Below are 22,687 nucleotides of genomic sequence, written 5' to 3' on the forward strand. Positions count from 1 at the left end.
TTTTGTTCATTTTTGTATGGGTATGTATATACACACACAAACACACACATACACACACACACACGATTTTCCTTTGAGAGCGGGCATCAAAATTTCACTTTTAAAAAATATTTTATTTTGTTTGTACAAACTTCACATCCTTGCAACACATTACATTTTTTTACATATCCGTTGTGATTCTTTTATCTCTACAAATAAATATTTTATAACTATAACTTTATATATTTGTGCATTTACATTATTTCATACATTTTTTTCATTCTATATATAATACTCTATATATTCTATATATAGCAGTTTTTACTAGATTTATGTCATTTTGTATAATATTTATTTGGTATAGTCTATCTCATATTTCTATCTTTTAATCATTTTCTGGTTTTGTAGTTGTCTATTGATTTGTTGATCTTTCTTCCTTTCTTTTTTGTTTTCCTGCTTTCCCCCTCCCCTCCCCTTTCCTCTAGCCAATTGTACAATAAATCCCATACGGAGTAGTATTCAGATTCTTCTTTCTCTTTTAGTTCTTTCGTGAGCCTATCCATATCTGCACATTCCAATATTTTTTTTACTACATTTTCTTCTGTTGGTGTACAATTATTTTTCCAGTTTTGAGCGAATGTAATTCTCGCTCCCATAATTATGTGTAGAATTAAGTATCTAATATTTTTTTAATAATTTCCTTTTATAATTACTAACAAAAATAATTCAGGTTTTAGTGCAATTTGGTGTTTAGTAATCTCCTCTAGCCAATCTTTAATTTTTTTCCAATACTTTTTCACAGATATGCACGTCCACCACATATGGTAGTATGTTCCATGTTGTTGGTTGCATTTCCAACAGATAGCTGAACACTCCAGGAACATTTTTGCAATTCTCGTTGGTGGAAGGTCTTGTACATGTTCTCTCTATATGCCTTTGCCATTGTTAATTTGTAATTTATTTCCCAATTTTTTCCCCATTCCGCCAATTCTATACTATACCCAAAATTTATTGCCCATTTTATCATTGTTTCTTTCACAGTTTCTTCTTCCACTTTGAATTTTAATAAATAGTGATATATTTTTTAAATCAATTTTTCTTTGGTTCCCTGTAGAATTTTATCCAGCTCTTGAGGCTCCTTATAGAATCCATCCCTTTCCCTGACTTTTTTATACCCTGCCTGTATTTGTAAGTAGGGCCACCAGCCAATATCTATTCCCTCGTCTTTCAGTTCTTGCCTTGTTTTTAGTCTTTCTTGGTTGTCTAATATATCTTTATATCTTAGTATCTTGTTTATGTCCAATACGTTCGGGTATATCAGAGATTCCATGGTGGATAGCCAGATTGGGATTTTGTTGTAGTGTTTTGTTTTGATTTTTAACCATATTTGTAGTAGAGCTTTTCTAATTAAATGTTTTTGTAAATAGCTATGGATTTTGTTTTTCCCATCCCAGATGAAGGCGTGCCAACCCAATTCCAAATTATAACCTTCTATTGTTAGTAATCTTCTGTTTTTTAGATTGATCCAGTCCCTTATCCAGGTGAGAGCCGCTGCTTGGTAATAAAGCTCCCAATCGGGAAGTCCAAATCCTCCTCTTTCTCTACTGTCCTATAACAGTTTTAATTTAATTTGTGGGTTTTTCCCTGACCAAATAAAGTGTGCAATTAATTTGTTTAAATCTATGAAAAAGTTTTCGCTTAGGCTAATTGGTACCACTTGAAATAAAAATAACATTTTTGGTAGTATGTTCATTTTAACTAAGGCAATTCTTCCCATTAATGATATTTGTAGTTTCCTCCAATTTTCCAGATCTTTCTTAATTTTCTGAATCATTTTAACATAATTATCTTCCTTAATTGTTGAGCATTTCCCTCGCAGCCAAATTCCTAGATATTTTACTTATTTTACTATTTGCATTCCCATATTTTCCTCTAATTCTTGCTCTTGTTTTTTGGTGAAATTCTTTGTAATGATCTTTGTTTTGTTCTTATTAATTTTAAGTCCCGCTATCTTACCAAATTCCTCTATTTTTTTTAATTAATTTAATTCCTGATTTTAATGGATCCTCCAATATGAATACCGTATCATCTGCAAATGCCTGTGTTTTATATTCCTCTTTTTAAATTTTTAATCCCTTTATTTCTTGATTGTTTCTAATTTCTGTTAATAGAACTTCCAGTGTTAGTATAAATAATAAAGGTGATAATGCCAATCCTGTCTTACTCCTTTCCATTTCCAACTGTCCAGTATTGTATGTTTCCCCTTTCATCTTGTAAGTGATATATTATTCTTTTTTCTTTTTCCAAGTTGTGTGCTAACCATCTTCCTGGTTTATTCGCATTTTCAAAATAGTTTTGTTCTGCAAATTTAATTTTTTGGGGCCATCTATTCTTGTGTCATCAAATTTAATTTGTGTTTTATTAGTTCTTTTTTCTCCTTTATTTTTGCTTCTTGTGGATTTTTTTGCAGGTACATTTCCAATTTTTAAGTTCTTTCTCTAATGTTTCTTGTTTTTGTCTCTTTTCCTTGTTTTCCTTGCCAAATATGCTATTGTCAACCCTCTTGTAAAAGCTTTTGTGGTGTCCCATAGGTTTTGTAACGATGTTTCTTCTTTCTTATTTACTTTATAGAAAAGTTTTGATTCCCTTTCTATCATTTTTATATATTCTTTATCTTTCAATATTCTTTGATTCATTGTCAATCTCTTTTTCTTTTTTGGTCCTTTCCATGTTATTTTTATTGGATTGTGATCTGCCCAAGTGTTTATCATTATTTCAATCTCTTCTGTGTCTCTTCTCAATTCTTGGGTTGACTAAATCATATCTATCCTTGACCATGATTTGTGGGGATTTGAATAGTATGTAAATTGTTTGTTTCCTATGTTCCTTTCTCTCCATACATCTTTCAGGTTCAGTTCCTGCACCATTTCGAAAAGGTAAATGGTAGCATTCTTTTTTTTTTCTTTTGTTACTCTTGTAGTCATCGTTGATATCTGTTATAGCATTGAAGTCGCCAATTAGACATATATCCTCATATTCTATTTCTGTGTCTCCTGGCATAATTTGTGTGGATTCGGTACACTTCGTCTATGTCCCTTCTCGTTTCTTGTTTGTTTGTTTTTTGTAATATCTTTGCAACAATCTCTGTAATAATTTCCCCTAAATCCTCCTCCTTTTCTTCTACTATATTTTGAAAGCTCAGAAAGAAGCCAGCTTTTTCTAATTCCAAAAATACTATCCCCCCCCCCCTAATTGTCTATTTAGTGTAGTCAGCTTCTCATCTACCATCTCTCTTCTCTTCTCTGTTTTTTCTACCTTTGTTTCTACTTTTTGAATTTTTTGTTCATTTTTTGTTAATCGCTTGCTTTCCTCTCTTCTTGTAGCTGCCAATATTAAGCTGTATCCAGCTTCAAAGCTTTGAAATTCTAGCTCAATGAGTCTTTAATAGAATTTACTGTTTTAGTTGTTTTAAATATTCTCACCAATGCTGCTGTGCTGCTATTTTCTCTCCCTCATGTGCGGCAGTCACCACCCAAAATCAGCCATGGACGCTGGTTTCCTCTCCAGTGATTTCAAGGGGTTTTCCCTCGTCCGATAGGGAAGTTGCTTGCTTCCTCCTTTGGCGCCTGGGCTCCCCCTCTCTCCTGCTGATCCCTCCAGGTTCAACTCATCCTTTTTCAGGATCTTCACCACAGAAACTTGAGCAAAGCTAGTAGAGCTACTATTTCTTCGCCCTCATGGAAGTGACGTCACCGCAGGAACAAAAACAAATTCACTTTTAATGTGTAACAGTGGGTACACAGAAAAGTGATAACAAATGTTATCTTATCTATTTTATATTTTTTAATTGATATATATTCCCTGCATCAGTGGTGGGATTCAAAAACTTTTCCTACAGGTTCTGTGGGCGTGGCTTGGTGGGCAAGGTTACTGCAAAATCTCCATTTCCTTCCGATCAGCTGGGATTTGGGAGGCAGAGAATAGATGGGGGTGGAGCCAGTCAGAGGTGATATTTACCAGTTCTCCGAACTATCCAAAATTCCGCTACCAGTTCTCCAGAACTGGTTAGAACCTGCTGAATACCACCTCTGCCCTGCTCTATAAATTGTCAATAATAAGCCATCCTGTAGGATACAACATTGAATCTGGAATGTGAAAAGAAAGATAATTCTACTTCCTCTGCTATTTTTCCAAAATATACTACCCAAAACTATAGTTTATCCCAAATGATTCCTGTACTTTTCTTCCCAAAGAATGGATAGAAACTATAGCCTAATTTTAATAAAGAAGACAAAAGGATAAAAGATGTTAGCAATGGTTTCACAGTTTTGCAGCCTCAATCCCTAATAATCTCAATCCCAAAGCTACCATCACCACTCCAACACACAAATACACACCTCTTTTCCCAGGATTTTGAGACTATTTGGGGATAGGATGCTACCAGTTCATGACATTTATCCACTGTCACTTCTCAATTCAAGCCAAATTGACTAATCTAGAATCAGTTCTCATATAAACATTCTATGCAAGAATGGTAAAGAATCAGGTTGCAAAATGAACTTTTTCAATGTAGTCAATAAAACTATTTCTTCTCATTATTAAAAATCCTGTCCCTGATGAAATTTCTATTATTCACTGGAAACAACTGACCAGGCATTAAAAAAAATTAAAAAGATTTTTTTTTAAAGTCTGGCATGTATCATGGAATCAGTTTGTCACATAGTTTTATCCCTTATTATTTACCTAATGGAAGCTCTGTTCTTTAAATCCATTTTGAATCTAATTCTAGATTGACTCGGTTAAAAGACAGGCATTGAGGGGAACTTGCTAAGAGCTAGGTCTGGCTACTGTACATCCAAAAGATGGGTGCTCATATATTTTTCTAGTTAATAAATAGTTTGTTCTTTACTGTTTTCATTCTGTAAGAAGCACCAGGAGGTCTAGGTGGATGACTCATGGCTGGAGGGGGTCAGACAGCAAATAACTTTAAAGTTGCAGCCCCAAACCCAGAAGAGATGTAAGTAAATGATCCAAGGAAAAGCATAATTGTATGTGAGTGTCCGGCAGTAAGAGAGAATTAATAATAGAGAAATATATTCTGTAATGATGAAAGAGAAAGTATTGAAACATGCATCCAATTAGTAGAAAGACACTGGCTTCAACTCTGATGGTGAAAAAAAATAAGGGATTAATAATAGAAAAGTTTGAACTTTAAAATGTTACCATCTTTCATTAAGTGTTTTTGTAAAAATTGTATAAAAATCAAATGTTTAGCAATACAATGATTGTAAAGTATATAAACAGTTCCTAAGGCAAAACAATCTTGATACTAGAAGTGTTGATTTACGCAGACTGAATGTTATAGCTAGGGAAAAAATGCATGCAATTTGTTGAGTAACATAATTGTAAAACACTGCTCCTACAACTTAGTCACTCTAGCTTTATTATCAATAAATTAACTCTGTAGTCTACATGGTACAGCTCACAATTATTCATAAACATTGTTCATTTTAGGGACTGTTTCACTTAACGCTCATTATCAGATAGAATAGTCTGTTCTGAGAAGAAGTTGTTTATAATAATATTCTTTTGTAACAAATTTCCCTAGTTTTTAAAAAATGACTTTATATTCTCTAGCATTGCTCTGTGTTCAGGTATAGCTTTTGTTTTAATGACTATGAAGTACAACGGTGGTGTCAACCCATTCCTTGGTAGAGATAGCATCCGTGATGCCATTTTTTATCCTTATTTTTGACCAATGCAGACATCCTCTTTTCTGTGGGGCAGAAAGGATTCACTCCCCACCCCCACCCCCCATAAGCCATAGGCAAAATGGATATGCAAATCCTGGATCTTGTTAATGGGCTTTAGATGTTGGTCTCCTAGTTTGATCTGAATTGACTAAAAAAAGCTCATGAACTACATAATACATAGTTTCAAGCAGCCATCAAAGGCATTCGCAACCCTGTTGGGAGAAACCGAGTATTGATGAAAGGGAGAATTTATTGTGTATGTAAGAGAATTTCTTTCAAGGCTGATGTATTAAGGCAGGTTTCATGGCTCAGGAAAATCTGGGGCCGCTTTCAGTTTACCCCCACTTCATTTTCCCCACTGCAAGTCACACACTTCAATTTAGCCTTCATCACCATTAAATTGTCAGATGTTTTCTTAATGACATCACTCTTTTTTAAAAATCCTGTTTCATTTTTTCCAGATGTGACTAAAATTATTTGTAATGATCTCTAGCTGAGTCTGAAATGCAGTCTTTTTTATTTGCTTTCTCATTCCTTGCTCTCTCTCTCTCTTTCTCTCTTAGCTCTTTTCTACCATGTATGAATTAAACAACTAGATTTGGCACAGTTTATTTATTACCTGTAGCTTTTCCTGAAACAGGAAGCTGGAACTTTGCCTGAGGATTATGGTATAGGATTATGTCACAAATAAAATGCTGTTTTGTCCAGAGGTCCCATTCTATGAAACTGGGCATTTGGGAAGTGCTATATTTCCAGTGGAATCTTAATAACAATTTTGTACGGATGACCTTGGAAATTATTTTAAATTGCTTACTTGCATCCCTAAGCATTTATCTTTAAATTGCAGCTTCATTTTTCCCATTGCTGTTGGTGGAAGGCTGCGCAATTTGTGGGCCCTGCAGATGTTATTAAGCCATGATTTCCAGCTGTGCTAGCTAGCCAGAATAACCCATGCACAATACATGTTCCACAATTGGCTTGTGACAAACAGAGTTAATGGAGAAAGCATAAGTTACAGGCATGTGATGTTTCACTTAACTCCCACGGTTAGTTGCTTAATGACTGAAGTGGAAGTGTCGTAGTAATGTGATTTTCCACCTAGCAACTGCGGCACACAGTTGCTGTATCCCAATCGCTAAACAAGGACTATCAGTATTTGGTCTTCCTTACCTTCTGGTTTTGTAGTCTAGTCGTGTTCCAGCAGTTAAAGAGACTGATCTTGATAAAGAGTTGGTTTTTTTTTCTGCCTCTTTTCCAGACCTTCCACTCTAAGTGGCAGTCCTGTTATCTCCGATATCTCCCTCATCCGTCTGTCACCCCACCCTGCGGGACCTGCAGACTCACCTTTCAGCCACCCTCATCCATACATGAACCCCCATGTGGAGCATTACTTCCGATCCATGCACAGCAGCCCAACTCTGTCTATGATCTCGGCGGCTAGAGGTCTCAGTCCAGCTGATGGTAAGTGAGGCTCTGAGGATTGACTCAATGGTAAAGTGAAAGTTTGTGGCAAATAGGGCGCGTCTGTACAGTAACACTTCCTAGGTCAGAACTGGAGAAGCTTCTTGTATGGGAAGCGAAATGTCTTCAAGGAGAAACAAAATCCAGTTGCCTTTTGGAAAAACATTTTTGGGATTCTCTAGGTTAATTACCATTAATGTAAATATCCATGATCCTTTTGGACAATAATAGCAATATACACATCCGTCTAAATCCATGTCAGTATTACAGACTTACAAATATTATTCTGTTCCATTAATTTTTTTTACATTGTTGATAATATTGTTCACAGTTTTATGCAGTGCACAACTTTTCATAAAAGACAAGGTTTTATATGAGATTATTTATAGCATAGACTTGTAGATACAGTTATTTCTAATACTTGCTTTAAAACAAACTTTTGTTATATGTTCTGTTATGAACATTTTTTTCCCAAAGTACATTTTATATGAATTTTTGCATGAGGAATGAGGAACATTACTGGTTTTCAGTCCTTGTCATTCATCTGCTGCAAGAGTTGTGAACTAGATCCCTTTACTCCCAATGAAACCTGTCATGGGTTTCTTTTATACACCTCCCAAATCCCTCACAGTAATATGGCTAATAGCAATATTTCCAAATCATAACTTTACATTTATGAATTAGTTATGTTCATGAATGAAGAGATGAATCATTCTACCAACAGGTTGGCCTTTTGTTAATTATATATGAGTGCACATAATCTTGAATATAACGACTTGGAGGGATCTTGAAGATCATCTAATCCAACCCACTGCCTAATTTAAACACTTCCAATGCCCACTACCTTCCAAGGCAGTCTATTGCATTGTTATGCAGTCTTTAAGACATTTTTTCTTGATGTCTAATTTAAATCTGCTTCTTTACAATTAACATTTATTTTAATTACAACATCTCCATGCCTTTATATAGAGGCACTGGAATTCTTGGATCACACAACTTGAACCTTGCTGGATCTTACAGATCTTTCAGAACCAAAGTTGCTCTGCAAATTTTTCCTGTGTATGATCCTAGAATTCCCCATATTCTCCAATAAATTGGAGGATGGGTGGGTGGACCTTTGACCCTTTATTTTCTCTGATAGAAAGGCAATCGAACTGCACTTACATCATGGGTAGTTTTAGTCATTGTAACTTATAATGTATAATGTACTAGTATAAAAGGGAAGAAAACTAATAAGAATATTAGTATACTAACATTCTTCATTTTCTTTTCACTAATAATATTCTTCTATATCATATCTTATTTGTATATTTCCCAATTCTGCAATATCTTTCTTGGATTATATTGACCAGGATATACACCCTTGTTATTGTATCAAAGATTTCCATGGAGTTTTCATGTTTTCTTTGTGATTCATTTCATGATGATATCTAATGAGAAAAAAAAGAAAACAGACAAATTCCTTATTTATTTAAAAGTTAAAAAATTATTTTTAAATGAAATATCGACAAAACGTGGTTCAATAGGATTGGGTCATGGAGGAATGGATGTAGCCCTCACACTCATACCTGCCTATCCTTGAACTGTATGCATTAAAAGGAAAGGCAGAGAGCAACGGGTCTAGGACAACTTGCCTCAGCCAACTCATCACAGCCATGTTGCTATGGATAATTCCATGCGGGATAACTCAAAGCAATAAATGTTAGATGCCACTGTTTCTTTAACTTTATTTCCATTGACAAAAGTGGAAATAATGTTGAAGAAACAGTGACGAATAACATTTATTGCATTGAGTGGAATTGCCCATGACAAGTTGTCCCGAGGCAGGTTGGCGGCAGCAAAATGGCCACGGCGAGTTGTCCACAACAAGATGGCTGCAGAGAATGTTCCCATTCCAGAGAGCAATGATTCAATGTAAGGCCTTCTTCAGCTGCCCAACAGGAGGCTGTTAAGAAATAGGAAAAGGATACTGGGTCAAATTCTCAAACCAAGTGTCCAACTTTGCAGGCCAAATGTTCTCCAGGACTTGAAGGTTTTCAAATTGCTCAAGGTCTGGTTATCGGTCTTCATGAAGGGAAGCAAAGGTCAAGTCTTCTAATCAAGCTTGGCTCTTACTGATTTCCTGTCATGGCCATCCAGTTTTCTTGGTAATAATATGGAAGTATGTTGCCCTTACCTTCTTTCTGAACAGATTTGTTTGTTTAAATTTCCAGGCTGACCTCTAGATTACCAAGGAATCTGAAGGAAAGAGTGAGGTGGGGTGGAGGAAGGGGACTACATGAAAAATAGACCAGAAATCACATGTCACCATTTGCCATCTGTTATCAGCTACACATTGAATATTTATTATAGCTAATGTTAAGAGAAAGAGAAAAAGAGGAGGCAGATCTGTTTAATGGAGAAAAAGGTGGAAGGCTGAAAATAATAATTCGGAATACTGTTAGCTATACTATTCATATTCACTAATTTATTCTTGAAAACAGTATCAAAAGTAAGTGGCATCAAAATGGATTTCAGTAAAAAGCAGCCTCCTAACTAGCTTCTCCTATGTGGAGGATACTATAGCTTGGTGCTTATCTGTTACTTAACAGTAAAGTCAAAAGAAAATATCTAAACTTCACTTCTTCTATATATGGGATGAAGCTAGAACTTCACCTCTACAGAATTAGAACTGGATGGTGTGAGGCATGTCCTCAGCTAGACGGATGTAACGCATCTGGTAAAACCTAGTTTCTCTCTCAATTGCTGACTTGGTTTTGTTGATCCCAGGGGCCTTTCCCTTTAGCAAGTGTTAAGCTTCCAAGCTTCTGCATTAAGTAAGCTACAGATGTGTTTTATTGCTCTTAATAGTCTTTCTTCCTCTCAGTATGACCCCTGAATCTTCTTTCTTCCTGCAGAAGAAATGTTATTATTATTTGGCACTAGAAAGGGGTCTTGGTCTTGGCTTTCAAATTTCTCTCTCTCTCTCTCCCTCTCTCCTCGTCCCTCCCTCATCCCTTTGTAAATAAGTTCGGTGTAGAATGGGCATAGAGACAGGCAGGTTTGAAAATTCACAAATGGGCAAAAGTGAGGATAATTGGTTCTGGCAAGCTAAATGGTTTTCCACTGCCAGGCACACTATAACTGCCCCCTCTCCCCCCTCACACACATACACAGAGGGAGGGAGGGAGGGGGAGAGAGAGAGAGTTTATTAGATCCCTGCTTTAATTTTCTTATGCTGCTTCTCATTAACTAGGCTTTGTCTGTCTTTTTCTTTTGTAAAAAGCAGGATGTTAATTTCGACAACATTTCTGCATCCAGAAGTCTCCCCTCCTTTCCTCCATTCCCTTCCCCCCCCCCTCTTTCTCTCTTTTTCCTTCTCCCTTGTGAACTCTGTGTTCATACAGCAGGATTATTTTGGAGGGGGGGTTAGAAATGAGAGATTGTTTATAAATTTGCGGAAATAGAGGAATGTAGAGGGCCCCAGCCTGGTGTCTTTTGTCCAGAGCGAGCACACGTCAGAGTTACAACTACACAGTTTTGGCAGGGAACAGGGAGTTTCTAGCATCTTTGCAGATATTTTGCTGTCTGGAAACATTTTACCCTTCCTCTCTCCTCTGCCCCTGTCTTGTTCCCTGTGCAGTAGCTCATGAGCATCTGAAGGAGAGGAGTCTCTTTGGCCTTCCCCATCCTCCTCCAGGAGCCAGCCCTGCAGACTACTATCACCAGATGGCGTTCATGGCCAGCCACCCGAATCCTTATGGGGACCTCCTCATGCAGAGTGGAGCAGCAGCCGGGGCCACGCATCTTCATGATTACCTCAGCCCTGTAGATGGTGAGTAAAAGAGCCTCTTCTGGCTGGATCCATGTTCAGGAATGTTCTTGCAGGAATACCTCTTCTCAGGTGGGTGAATAGCACTGTAACGTTGATCATAAAAATGTCAACGTGTGCACTCCCCTAGGTGTCTTAAGAAAGACAAGATTGTTGGATGCACTGGGTTACTTGACATCCTCTTACTTCCTGCATGTGGCTGAAGGCTCTGTTTTGCCACATGGCCCAAATAATAGGACCAACCTCTCCCCCGCTTGCTTTTGCAAACTCTTCTTAAAGAATGTACAACTTGTCTTGCTAAATCTCCAGTTCTACTGGATAACAAACACCCTCATTAAACTTGGCAGACACTGGGAAGCTAAGACGTGTGAACTGAAAGGCTCTGCCATGCTAAGTGAGAGCGGGCACGATTGCTTCACAGTGCAAAAACAAATGCTGGACCCCGCCTCTTCAGAAACTGGGAGGGACGGAAGGGAAAAAGGTTCTCATCTAAAGTTTTGCTTGCTTGTTAAACTTCATGCTTTGAACAGCTCCAGCCTTTCAAACCAGTTAAGAAAGGGAGGAATTAATTTTGAAGAATTAGTACAGGTTTTGAGATGAGGATCTCTTCAAGTTGTTGAGAGACTATAGACGTGTCATCATAGCTGAAGCGCTTTTAACCGTTTTCAGTGGGGAGATGCTACGAACGCTTCCATTAAATAAATGTGATTAACAAGTGCTTAACGTGGCTGGATTTTATGTTCGAGCTTCCTTCCTTTCCCAAATACAGATAAGGTGGGAACAACTGGAAATAAGGAAACCATTGAGCAGGTTCTAACTGATGACAATATTTGGGCTTAAGTAGGAGAAAGTTTACCAGGACTATGCCAATACCATTGGAAAAAGCCACTGTGAAACGCATGTGTCTGAAGTCTTATGCATTGCTGCCACCGAGTAGTAAGTTTGAGTATAGTTTTGCAGGTTAAACCATGTGAGTGTTTTATAAAACCGAATCTAGTAGCATATTAGAAATCAATTCTTTTATTGTGATATGAGCTTCGATAATGAATATTCACTGAATTTTAGCCATGTAGCTTATGGGAAAGTTGATGAATACATAAGCTCATATACCTCTTGCTTATAGAATTTAGTGAAATAAAATAGCACACAAATTTGTTTTCTATGCTTCAGATTCCCTCATTTGTTCTCTTTTCAAATCGGCCTCTCTCGGAGTGTGTCTCCACCCCTCCAGCTCATGGCTTCTCTGTTGACGAGTAGGCTACCGTAAACTACTCAACCTTTAATGTGCCATAGAAGAATTCGCAGCAGGCCTCTGTGGAGTAAAACTTCAGTTCCGCCCTGTTGCATTTATGTTAATTTCACGCAGGAGGATAAAACCTTAGCAACCTCCAAAGAAATGAGGTCAGCTTTTAAATCTGAGGAGGTTCATCTGTAACTTTAAAAGGCTACTAGTTTGGAAGGGCTGTTTTGTTCCCCCATCAGTCCTTATCCTTTCCAAAGAGTTCTTTGTGGCTCTGGTTTTCAATCCTTGGGATGATTTCCCACCCCCCACCTCTGCCACCGCCACAAAAAAAAAATGCCTACAAATGAATAACAATGACTATCACTGTAGTGTTTCCACTTTGTGTAGGTCACAACTTTCTGAGGATAGGAAATACTGGCACATGTGGTTTGCTAACATGGATTGTGTTTCGCTGCTTTTTAGTCGTTGCAAAAAGAGGAGCTATCAAAGTTAAATGGGTACCAATTTTCAAAATAAGTTAATACTTGTTGTGGGTCGTGGATATGGCATCACAATGGTGTTGCATTGTTGAAATGTAATTTCACTGCACTCAACAGAAAGTACAATACCAGGTGGGTCTCTCAAAGTTCTTTCCTCTGATCTTTTGGCTAAAATGTTGCTGAGTCCTGGATTCTTCAAAAATCCCATTTGCTTATGCTGGCTTAAGGAGCCTTAATGATTTTTAAGGGTGGTGAGACAGCTTTTGTGTTGCTCAAGAAGGATCTTGGAATACCTTGAACTGCAAAAGTAAAGGACCCTAAGAAACTTGCCTCTTAGGACATCACCTGTGCCAGAACAAACATGATGCAGTGTGACACTCCAGAACATTTTTAAAAATCACAAGAACATTAGAAAGCGCAGCCACATGCTGTTTGGTGATAAAGGAGTTGCCTGACACAGAACTCTGATGATATATTTATTTACCCTGCTTCAGCTTAAGTTAATATTGCTTCTGATTTGGTGTCCTATGACAGTGATGGCGGACCTTTTTTGGCTCACGTGCCACAAGTGGGGGGAGCGCAGGGGGGTTGAGTGCGGGCGTGCCGCACCCACAATGCAACGCGCGACCCCCCCGTGCGCATGCGCGCACAACATGTGACCCCCCCCATTTTTACATGCTTTTTTCGCCCTCCCCAGGCTCCAGGGGCTTTATAGGAGCCTGGGGAGGGCGAAAGGAGCCTCCCCTGACCCCCCGGAGGCCCTTCGGAGGCTTCAGGGACTGTCCGGAGGCTTCCCTGAAGCCTTCGGAGTGCTTAAAACCATCCTCCGAGCAAACCGGAAGTGACTTCCGGTTTGCTCTGAGGGTGGTTTTAAGCGTTCTGAAGGCTTCAGGGACAGTCCCTGAAGCCTCCGGGGGGGGTGGGGGAGGCTCTTTTCACCCTACCCAGGCTCCTATAAAGCCTCTGGAGCCTGGGGAAGGCTAAAAATAGCTTTTAAAAAGGTGAACTCAGCTGACAGGGCAGCGCCTCGCGTGCTCTGACAAATGGCTCCGCGTGCCACTTGTGGCACACGTGCCATAGGTTCGCCATCACTGTCCTATGAATAGGATTTTACTTCATTTACAAAAGCAGAAGGAGCACAGAAGAGATATCCATCCAGCCATGTAGGAGTGAGCTTCCTTTTTTAATTAAACACCAAAGGAGGTGAAGTGAAGCTCTGTTGGGTAGCACTCTGCTCACCCTTTCTGAACTTTCAGCTCTTTTCCAAAAGAGTCAAAGTATGAATAGCTTTGGAGATAGAAAAGTCTGTGGGCATATAAACGGGGCAGGAAATATCAGTCAATATGAAGCAGATATAAACCTAAATAAAAAATTGATGTAATTGCTCAAAGCTGCTTGATAATGCTATTAACTAAATGGATTGCTTTAAAGAACAATAGTTTATATTTAAATCTAATGTTTCGTATTGGTGCATGATTATCCTTTCATTATAAGAGTCTCCACTAAACTGGAACAAGCTGTACTCCAACTGAAATTGAACCTGGAAGCTCGCTTGAAGTGGGACAATTCAGGGTGACTTTGGGGATGGATGGATGGATGGATGGATGGATGGATGGATGGATGGATGGAGGGATGGATAAATAGCTGGGGCATTTGTTCAGGTAAACATCTTGGTATGGAAGTACAGGGAAAATGTCATGATTGCAAGTTGACTGAAAGATATACACTGACAAATATATCTTGGTTACCAAGATCTATTCTTATGTGGCTATGGGGAGGAAGAACCACAGTCTTTCTTGTCAACAACCAACTGATTTTTTTCATTCTAATTTTACCATGCGTTACCCCCATATTAGTCAGTTAATTGGTTTCTAAAGGTTTCCATTTTTTTCAACTCCCATCCATTTCTTTCACATCATATTTTAATCTTCCATTTTGCTTCCCCACAATACTTTGTTAGCTGTAATAATTGTTTTAATCAAACCTGCTTCCCTCATTTATTTCTCCTACCGATTCTTCATTACTTTCAATAACTTTTAATTGTTTTGATATTTTGTAAATAATTGTAAATACTATATTGTGGTGTGAATATCCTTTCATGCTCCTCATAACTACTGATTCCATTTTGATATAACTTGTAGGAGTGTGTGCTAGTATATTAGATAGAATCATCAAAAAGATTGAGCCTAGGGAGAAGCCATGACAAGGATTATTGTAGATGTTGTAGAGCACGGGTGTCAAACTCGCTGCGTCATGTTGCCAGCACGTGATGTTTTGCAACATTTTTCCCATTCACGGAGCTGCGGTGGGCGTGGCCTACATGTGACGCATCTGGCCGGTGGGCCACCAGTTTGACACCCCTGTTGTAGAACAATGAATAGAGGAGGTCAACAGGGATGGTTATAGTACTTTAAATATGCATACCACAATGTGTCCATTTTTCATTTGTTTAATGAATGCCCATGCCTTATATGATTTTAAAAAATACTTTTGCACATTCAAAAGTTCTTTGTTCCTGTGTGCTCTTTTAAAATGCTGGCAGGTCACTTCGCTGTCCAAGAACATCCTGACATATGTACTCATTTATTACCCTTGTTTCCTTGTATGTTATCTGTCCATTTTAGAGATAACGAAGGATTGTTTGTCTCTAAACTCCCACCCTATCTACTTCCTCAGAAGTGAAACTAAAATATCAGCATAGTTTGATAAGATATTATGATGATGGTCACGGCCATACAGATGTTGGCTTCACAGAATCTTTCACTGAGGCATCAGTTAGACATAGATCCAAGATAATTGTTCAGTAAAAGAAAGAAAGTACAAAGACAAATTACTGCAACAAAGGCAGCAATAATTCCTGGAATAATTTTTCTTTCCCTTGCTTCTGGATCGTGGATACAAGAGATCATTTATATTTATTTAAGTGATTTATATGACTGCCTGTTTCAAAATAGTGAGTCTGGGTGACTAACAATGCATAAAAACATAATATAATGTAAAATAAAAAAATAAACTGAAAGCCTAATAAAAAAAAAGTAAAAAAAAATACAAAAAATCTGATAAAGTCACATAAACTATACAATGGTAGTCTTTTTACACTAACCAAAAAGAAACTAACTCACCCTACATGTAAGGCTCAACAGATATCTTGGTTCAATACCTAAAAGGAAATATCAGGTCTGGAATGGCCTTCAGAAGATTAACAGAACCAGTGATTAACTAAAACCAATTTCAGTTACCAGTCCCTGGAAACAAATAGGGAATGTAAAAGACATTTTGTCAGGCATCTACAGAAGCCTTGATATCATCTATTTTATCAGACACGTACATAACAACATTTAGAACCTACAAGGACTTCTAATGCCTCTTTACTAACTAAGACATAAACTGATGTTGAAGTGTGATTTGGCAGAATGTTTTGGTTTCAATGACTATCGCTGTTCACAGAGAATTGGATGATGATGATGATGATGATGATGATGATGATGATGATGATGATGATAGACTTCAATACTCTACCCAATGGCAAACACATTTTTTCATAAGTCAAAGCTAACCGGTTGACTTTTGGCGATGAAATATAAATTCACAGAGGGTGGCCTGTAAGAATGTCCTGCAGACTCTGACTTTAACATATATGTGAATGCATCACATAGCAGATTCTAATGGAAACTTAAACCCACCGCGTTCAATTCTAGGTATAAAAAAATCAACAACACCAAAGAAATTTCATCACGTCTTCCAATATCTGGAGGATCCAAATTAGAGCAGACAGTAATGAAATGCAAATGCTTTGATTTGTGATAAAATAAGTCCCAGGTTATCTTGCAGAAACTGACAGCTTCCAGCAGAGTTTTATACCCTGAAAAAAAAAAGATTAGAGGTCTCTAAATGGTTGCACCAATAAAACCTGGGCTGCTCCTGGACATCAAGATTTCTACAGTGGTCCAATTAATGGGAACCAATGGCAGAGCTGACACAGCAAGCATAAATCATGGTGGGAAGGAGCAGCGAGGAACGAGTACAAGGCTTTTCTTTCTATTTAGTAATTTATCAAGGGAAGTGGCACATTAATAAACAGATCTCCCTTGAGAGGTGGGAGTAACAGAGATAAATATGACTGTGAAAGCCAGCTTGCTCACTCCTTTTGGTAAAGTAGAATGGACACACACACACAAAAAGCCCTTCGTGGATGTATCAATTTGGGTGAATGAGTGAATATGTTTGCATCTTCTCTTGACAAAATTCTGTCTTGTAGGGATAATCAAAATAAGGACCTTTAGCATAATGTGCTGCATCATTCCTCATTAGCTGGATGACTATTGTCAAGAAGACACATTCACACAGAGGTTTTGAAAGGAGGTTAGGTATATGTTAGATGCTGTCCAACCTCGGCAGTACATCTTCAGGGAGATGCTTGTCTTGCTGGGCCCACAGAGGGAAGCAGTTGCTGGATTAAGCGTGCAGTATTGGCAGTCAGTTATGCAGCCCTTATGATCACATCTGCATCGTTAGCATGGGAATTTGCAAGCCAATGGTGGTCTGTTTCATCAGGGGGCGTACTCAATTTCTCAATTAAATTCTCATGAGCTCAGTAGTATTAGTCTTCCTCATGAAACCCATCTTTATATAAATGTCCTTAGATCTCCCAGTGCGGAACGATAAACCACAGTGTGTTTCCTATAGCAAGATTATTGAATGTCTTCTTTTTTATTTATTTTATTGTTATAACATACACTCTCTACCCGGGGTGTCAAACTTGATTTCATTGAGGGCTACATCAGAGTTGTGTTTGACCTCGGGGGCTGGGTGGGCGTGGCCAGGGTGGGCCAGCTTCATGTCACTCGGGTCGGGGTGCCTGTGGTGGCCCGAGCACTCTGCCAGTGAAAATGGGCTCCAGAACTCTGTTTTCGTCCACAATGGCCTCCTGCAGCCCTTTGCCAGTGAAAACAGAGTTTGGGGGTGCGTGTGGACCCCTGGGCCCGTTTTCAGCCTCCTGCAGCCCTCTGGGAGTTCTGTTTTCATTGGTAGAGGACTGCAGGAGCCATCATGGCTGAAAAAGTAACCTGGAAGGGCTGTGTGCGGCAGAGGCACTGTGGGTTGGTCCTTCACTGTTTACAGGGTGGCCCTATGGGCCAGATCTAAGCACCCCATGGGCCGAATCCGTCTAGAGGGCCTTGAATTTGACACCCCTGCTCTATACAATAGATGCAGCTGTATGGTAGGTAAAGGGGTACAATATCTCAGTGGTGAAAGATGCTGCAAAGCTGGCAGTCCGTGTTTGAAACCCAAATGCCACACAACAGGGTGAGCTCCCATTCCTTGCTCCAGCTCCTGCCCATCTAGCAGTTCAAAGTCATGCAGATATGAATAGATAAATAGCTACACTTTGGTGGGAAGGTAACAGAGTTCCATGCACCTCAGGGTATAGTCATGCTGGTCACATGACCACAGTAATGTCTTTGGAAACTGGTGGCTCCCTTGGCAAATGGAGATGAGCATCACCTCCTTGAGTCGGATATGACTGGGCATGGGAAGCCTTTGCTTTTACCTTAATGGTAGATCAACCTTTAAAAATATAAACAGTAGAAAAGCTATATTGTACTTAACTCTTAAAGAAATTAAAGGTAATTTTAAAGAGTAGAACTGAGTATAAAATTAAGTTTGATAGTAAGATGGTGAGTTGAAAAAACTCTCCAGAGCCACATGGGAAGTGAGTAAGATTTCAAGTAGATTTCAATAAAACTGATGCTTTGGAGGCTTAGGGAATCCTCCAGCTCATATCTAAAAAGACTAGAATAAATTGAATTACATAAATAGAATTTCTTAAATGCCGAAACTGTAAAATTTAGAGGTCATTCTATGTATGATGTTAGCTGATGAGTGTATGTGAAAAGTAGCAGCTGTTAAGAACGGGCTTGGCAAAGTTTCACTGAATTGTCTTTGGAGATAAACTCATGTTGTTTCCTGCAGAGATGCCTAGTGCTAACTCCTACCTGTCAATTCAGCTCCTTCAAATGCTTTATCTGACTGATAATTGTTGCCTTTACTGAATGAAGCCTTTAGATTAGCTGATATAAGCCTACCAGCCACCCCAAAATTTGGATTGGTTGGGATTTTGAACTCCCCAAGGTGATTGTCCAGTTTTTTTTTTCAGAAGAGCATTGCTATTTCTGCTTGGGAGTATTGTTAATATCTAAGCAGAACTGGGTTCACTTAATTCTAGGGGTATCTGTTGCATGAACTTCCACCACCACTGTAGAAGCAGGATAATGGTGGCCAAAGTCTGCATTGCATGTGGGCTCAGAATCACAGCAATAATGGATATGTGTTGGGAAGAAGCCCCAGAGTGTTATAAGGAGGGTACTGCTTAGGAAAAGTGGTTTGGGAACAAGCTACGTTTATCATGTACTTGGTTACCTATGTCAATAGCTTTTTTAAAGTACAAAGCTGGACATCCCCAGTCCAATGTGTTTGCAGTCCACCATGCAATGCACTGGCCTGGTTCATACCTTATAATAAACCTGGCTTTATTTAACCATCCTTTATTGAATAAGCCAAAATTATCAGTGTTCAGATGACAAACTAAGCCAAGCCCATCAAGGAAAAGTGCATTATTTCCTGGATGAAAGAGTTTCTGTTATTGTATTATTTGTTAGATGAAAGAGGTTTTGTTATTGCACATGACTGAAAGCAAGACATAGTGAAATCCAGTGAAGGGAAAATATATGCTGAGTTTGTTGGGGCCAATAAGTAAAACTAATATGCAGTAATTTTCTCTTGTTTTTTGATCTTGAGATTTTTGATAATCTTAGTCTGGTGAGGTTGATGGCAAATTATGGGAATTTAAGATATAATAATAATTCATTGTTGAGATATCTATAAAATCTTTGTTGCATTATCATGTCTTGACTATTATGAAATCAAACATCAGTAAATTTGGTGAGCATGTTCATAAATAACATGTTCATAATTAATTACTAATAATAATTGACACGTAGGGAAGAATCTTCTAGAGACAACTCCTCTAGTAACTGTTCACTAAGCATTCCTCCCTCCCCCTCCCTCCCTCTCCCTCCCTCCCTCCCTCCCTCCTTCCCCCTCTCTCTTTTATTATATTAAACCAGTGCTCCTAGCACTGGTACAGACCTAAGTAAAGTGGAGATTACTTGATTGAATGGTTGAGAATTGCTAATTTAATGGCAAACATGCTGAAACCAGAGCTGGCCTCTATGAGGTTGCTTGGTCAACTAATTTCTAACCTCCCTATATTCAAAACCTTTGATTTATTTGTAGAAATGATGAAAGTCATTGACTGACAACTCTTCCAAAGGAGACTCTTATTTACTCTTTAAAACCACTATCGTCTTCCTCCACAAGCCATAAGTGAACCAACCTAATGTTTTGGCCTCTCCCAACTAAATTAATTTTCCCAGTTCAAAGAGGATCTTATTCCAAGGCTCGTAGTTGGAGCCCAACTTCTCCTCCTCAAAAAACAGACAAATATACAGACCAGTACAGCTAAACTCAATGTTTTTTAAAGAAGGAAAGCAAACAACCCAACTATTAATTAAATACCAAACTCTTATGAAGTCAACTGAGAGGGGAAGACCTAAAATGAAGGGCTTACACTACTTACGTCCATTTACTTTGCTTATTCTCCAAATAGGAGAATTTTTGGAAGGATGTTTAATAGCTCCATTGAGAATTGTAGTTGCTCATACCCACGTGAAAGCAATGAATCTTGCCTGCTAGACAAATAGACCCTGGCTGTTTTTGAACTGTTGAGTTCCTCCCTCATAAGTAGGCATAAGATCTGTTTTCCTTTTGTGCCGTCATTGGGATTCTCCTATGGCACCCAGCCTTGATTTTAGAAGCACTGTGTTAACTTTCTTGTGCAACAAACAGAATACTCTCATTCCAATGTGGGTTATTGTCAGGCACACAACATTTGGTTGGACAACGATTATTACAGTTGTTTTTGTCTATGATGTCTAATCGAAGTACTTGCTAAATGAAGAGTGGTTGTACATTTATACATACGTACATGTAAATGACCCAAGCTTTTTGTTACATTGCCAACCAGTTTTAGAAAATGAATTGTTCATTGTAGCAACCTGTACTAAGTTAATACACCAGCAGTAAATCCTCTCACACGGATTTCTCTAAATAAAATATTTAGTGTGGATTGCAATTTCCATTACTACCTATCAATCTTTGTATCTTCACATCCCCTTCTAAAGTCTTTAGCTTATAAATGCTATTGTTTGAGTTATATTTCATCAACAGCTTATCATTGGATGAACATGTTGTGATCTGTAAGTTAGTTTGGGATATGCAAACTAGATTAGTGGGAAGTTGCTTTTGTAGTGTCAAACCAAACAAAATTCTTCAAGACGTCAGGTTACTTAACTTATCTGACTTTTCCACCTTTTAGCTCTGTGTAAAATAAATATATTGATTTGATTTTGTTGGTCAGTACTATTAGTTTTAACCTTGAGTAGCTCCCAAGTATAGCAAATGCATAACAGGAAAATGGCAGCACAGGTTTTCCTCAGAGCAAAGGCACCTTCGATGTAACTATATTGATATTTTTTTAATTGAGTATGTCCATTTACAGTATTATGGCAAATCTTCATTTTTCCCCACTTTTATGGAGGGGATGAGAAGGTGAAAGTCAAAGATGTTTGTATCGGATGCAACTTTAGCATGCCCTTTTTCCTTAATTTATGCAAGGCAATTTACATGCCATCCTAACTCTTTAGAGCAACTTACAACCAGAATGAAAGCAAAGTAACATGTTCATTGCATGCAACAAATCAGTCAACCATAAGTCTCATAATGCCATATAAAACCAAAGAGATCAGAGATAAACTAAATTAAATCATGTTTTTCCTTAAATCTGTACTGACATCAAAATTGTATCAAAGAAGATACCACCTAAACTTCACTGGGAAGTGTATTCCAGGATCTATGAAGCTCATATAATTAAAAATACTGTAGACATTAGTAATCTCATATTAGAGAGGATTATACTCTATTAATACCTGGAGCAGCTGCATGGGGGTTGTCAAAAAAAATCAAGACAGTAACTGTGATCATGTGATCAAATCCCTGCTCCTGCATCATCAGTAAAAGCGGGGGTCACAGCAGGGGTGGGTTTCAGCCAGTACAGACTGGTACGGGTGTACTGGTTGGTGAAATTTAGCATGCCTTAGCATACCAGTTCTTCCAGAGGCCCACAACAAACACACGTGGCATGCGCTGCCCTCTTCTCTCTGATAGTTTCCTCGTTTCCAATGAAGGGGGTGGGGAATCCATGCAGAGGGAGGAAATCGCATGGATTCCCCACCCCCTTTATTGGAAACAAGCTGGCTGTCAGAGGAGAGAACAGCATGCGCCCGTGGGCTTGTCCATTGAATCCTCCCCTCCTGTTCCTTCTTCTGCTGTTTGAACAAGCCACATGGAGCATGCTCCCTTGTCTTTGACACCGCCTCATTTCCAATTGTGGGAGGAGAAATCCATATTTTTCCTCCTTCTCCATGAATCCCCGCCCCAATTGGAAACGAGGCGGCTGTAAAAGACAAGGGAGCGTACCTCACGTGGCTTGTTCAAACAGCAGAAGAAGGAACAGGAGGGGAATTCGGCTGTTTGAAAAGCCCCGCGTGGAATTGCCCTCCTGTTCCTTCTTCTGCTGTTTGAACAAGCCACTTGGGGCGCACTCCCTTGTCTTTCACAGCTGCCTCATTTCCAATTGGGGCGGGGATCCATGGAGAGAGAGGAAAAAGTTGGATTTCTCCCCCCACCCCCATTGGAAATGAGGGGGCTGTCAAAGACAAGGGAGTGCGCCCCACGTGGCTTGTTCAAACAGCAGAAGAAGGAACAGGAGGGGAGTTCCACGTGGGGCTTTTCAAACAGCCAAACTCCCCTCCTGTTCCTTCTTCTGCTGTTTGAACAAGCC

At 38.8% G+C, this 22,687-nt stretch overlaps 1 protein-coding gene across 1 annotated transcript in view; it reads left to right on the forward strand.

Moving 5' to 3' along the window:
- Positions 1–22,687, forward strand: part of GLI2 (GLI family zinc finger 2) — a 270,161-nt gene that overhangs the window by 210,939 nt on the left and 36,535 nt on the right. Inside the window, exons 4-5 of the mRNA XM_081968304.1 lie at positions 6,991–7,193; positions 10,816–11,007. Coding sequence (XP_081824430.1) covers positions 6,991–7,193; positions 10,816–11,007 — 395 coding nt within the window. The remainder of the gene's footprint in view (positions 1–6,990; positions 7,194–10,815; positions 11,008–22,687) is intronic.

This window comes from Natrix helvetica (assembly GCF_964273705.1).
Source record: "Natrix helvetica genome assembly, chromosome: 1".
Taxonomy (NCBI): domain Eukaryota; kingdom Metazoa; phylum Chordata; class Lepidosauria; order Squamata; family Natricidae; genus Natrix; species Natrix helvetica.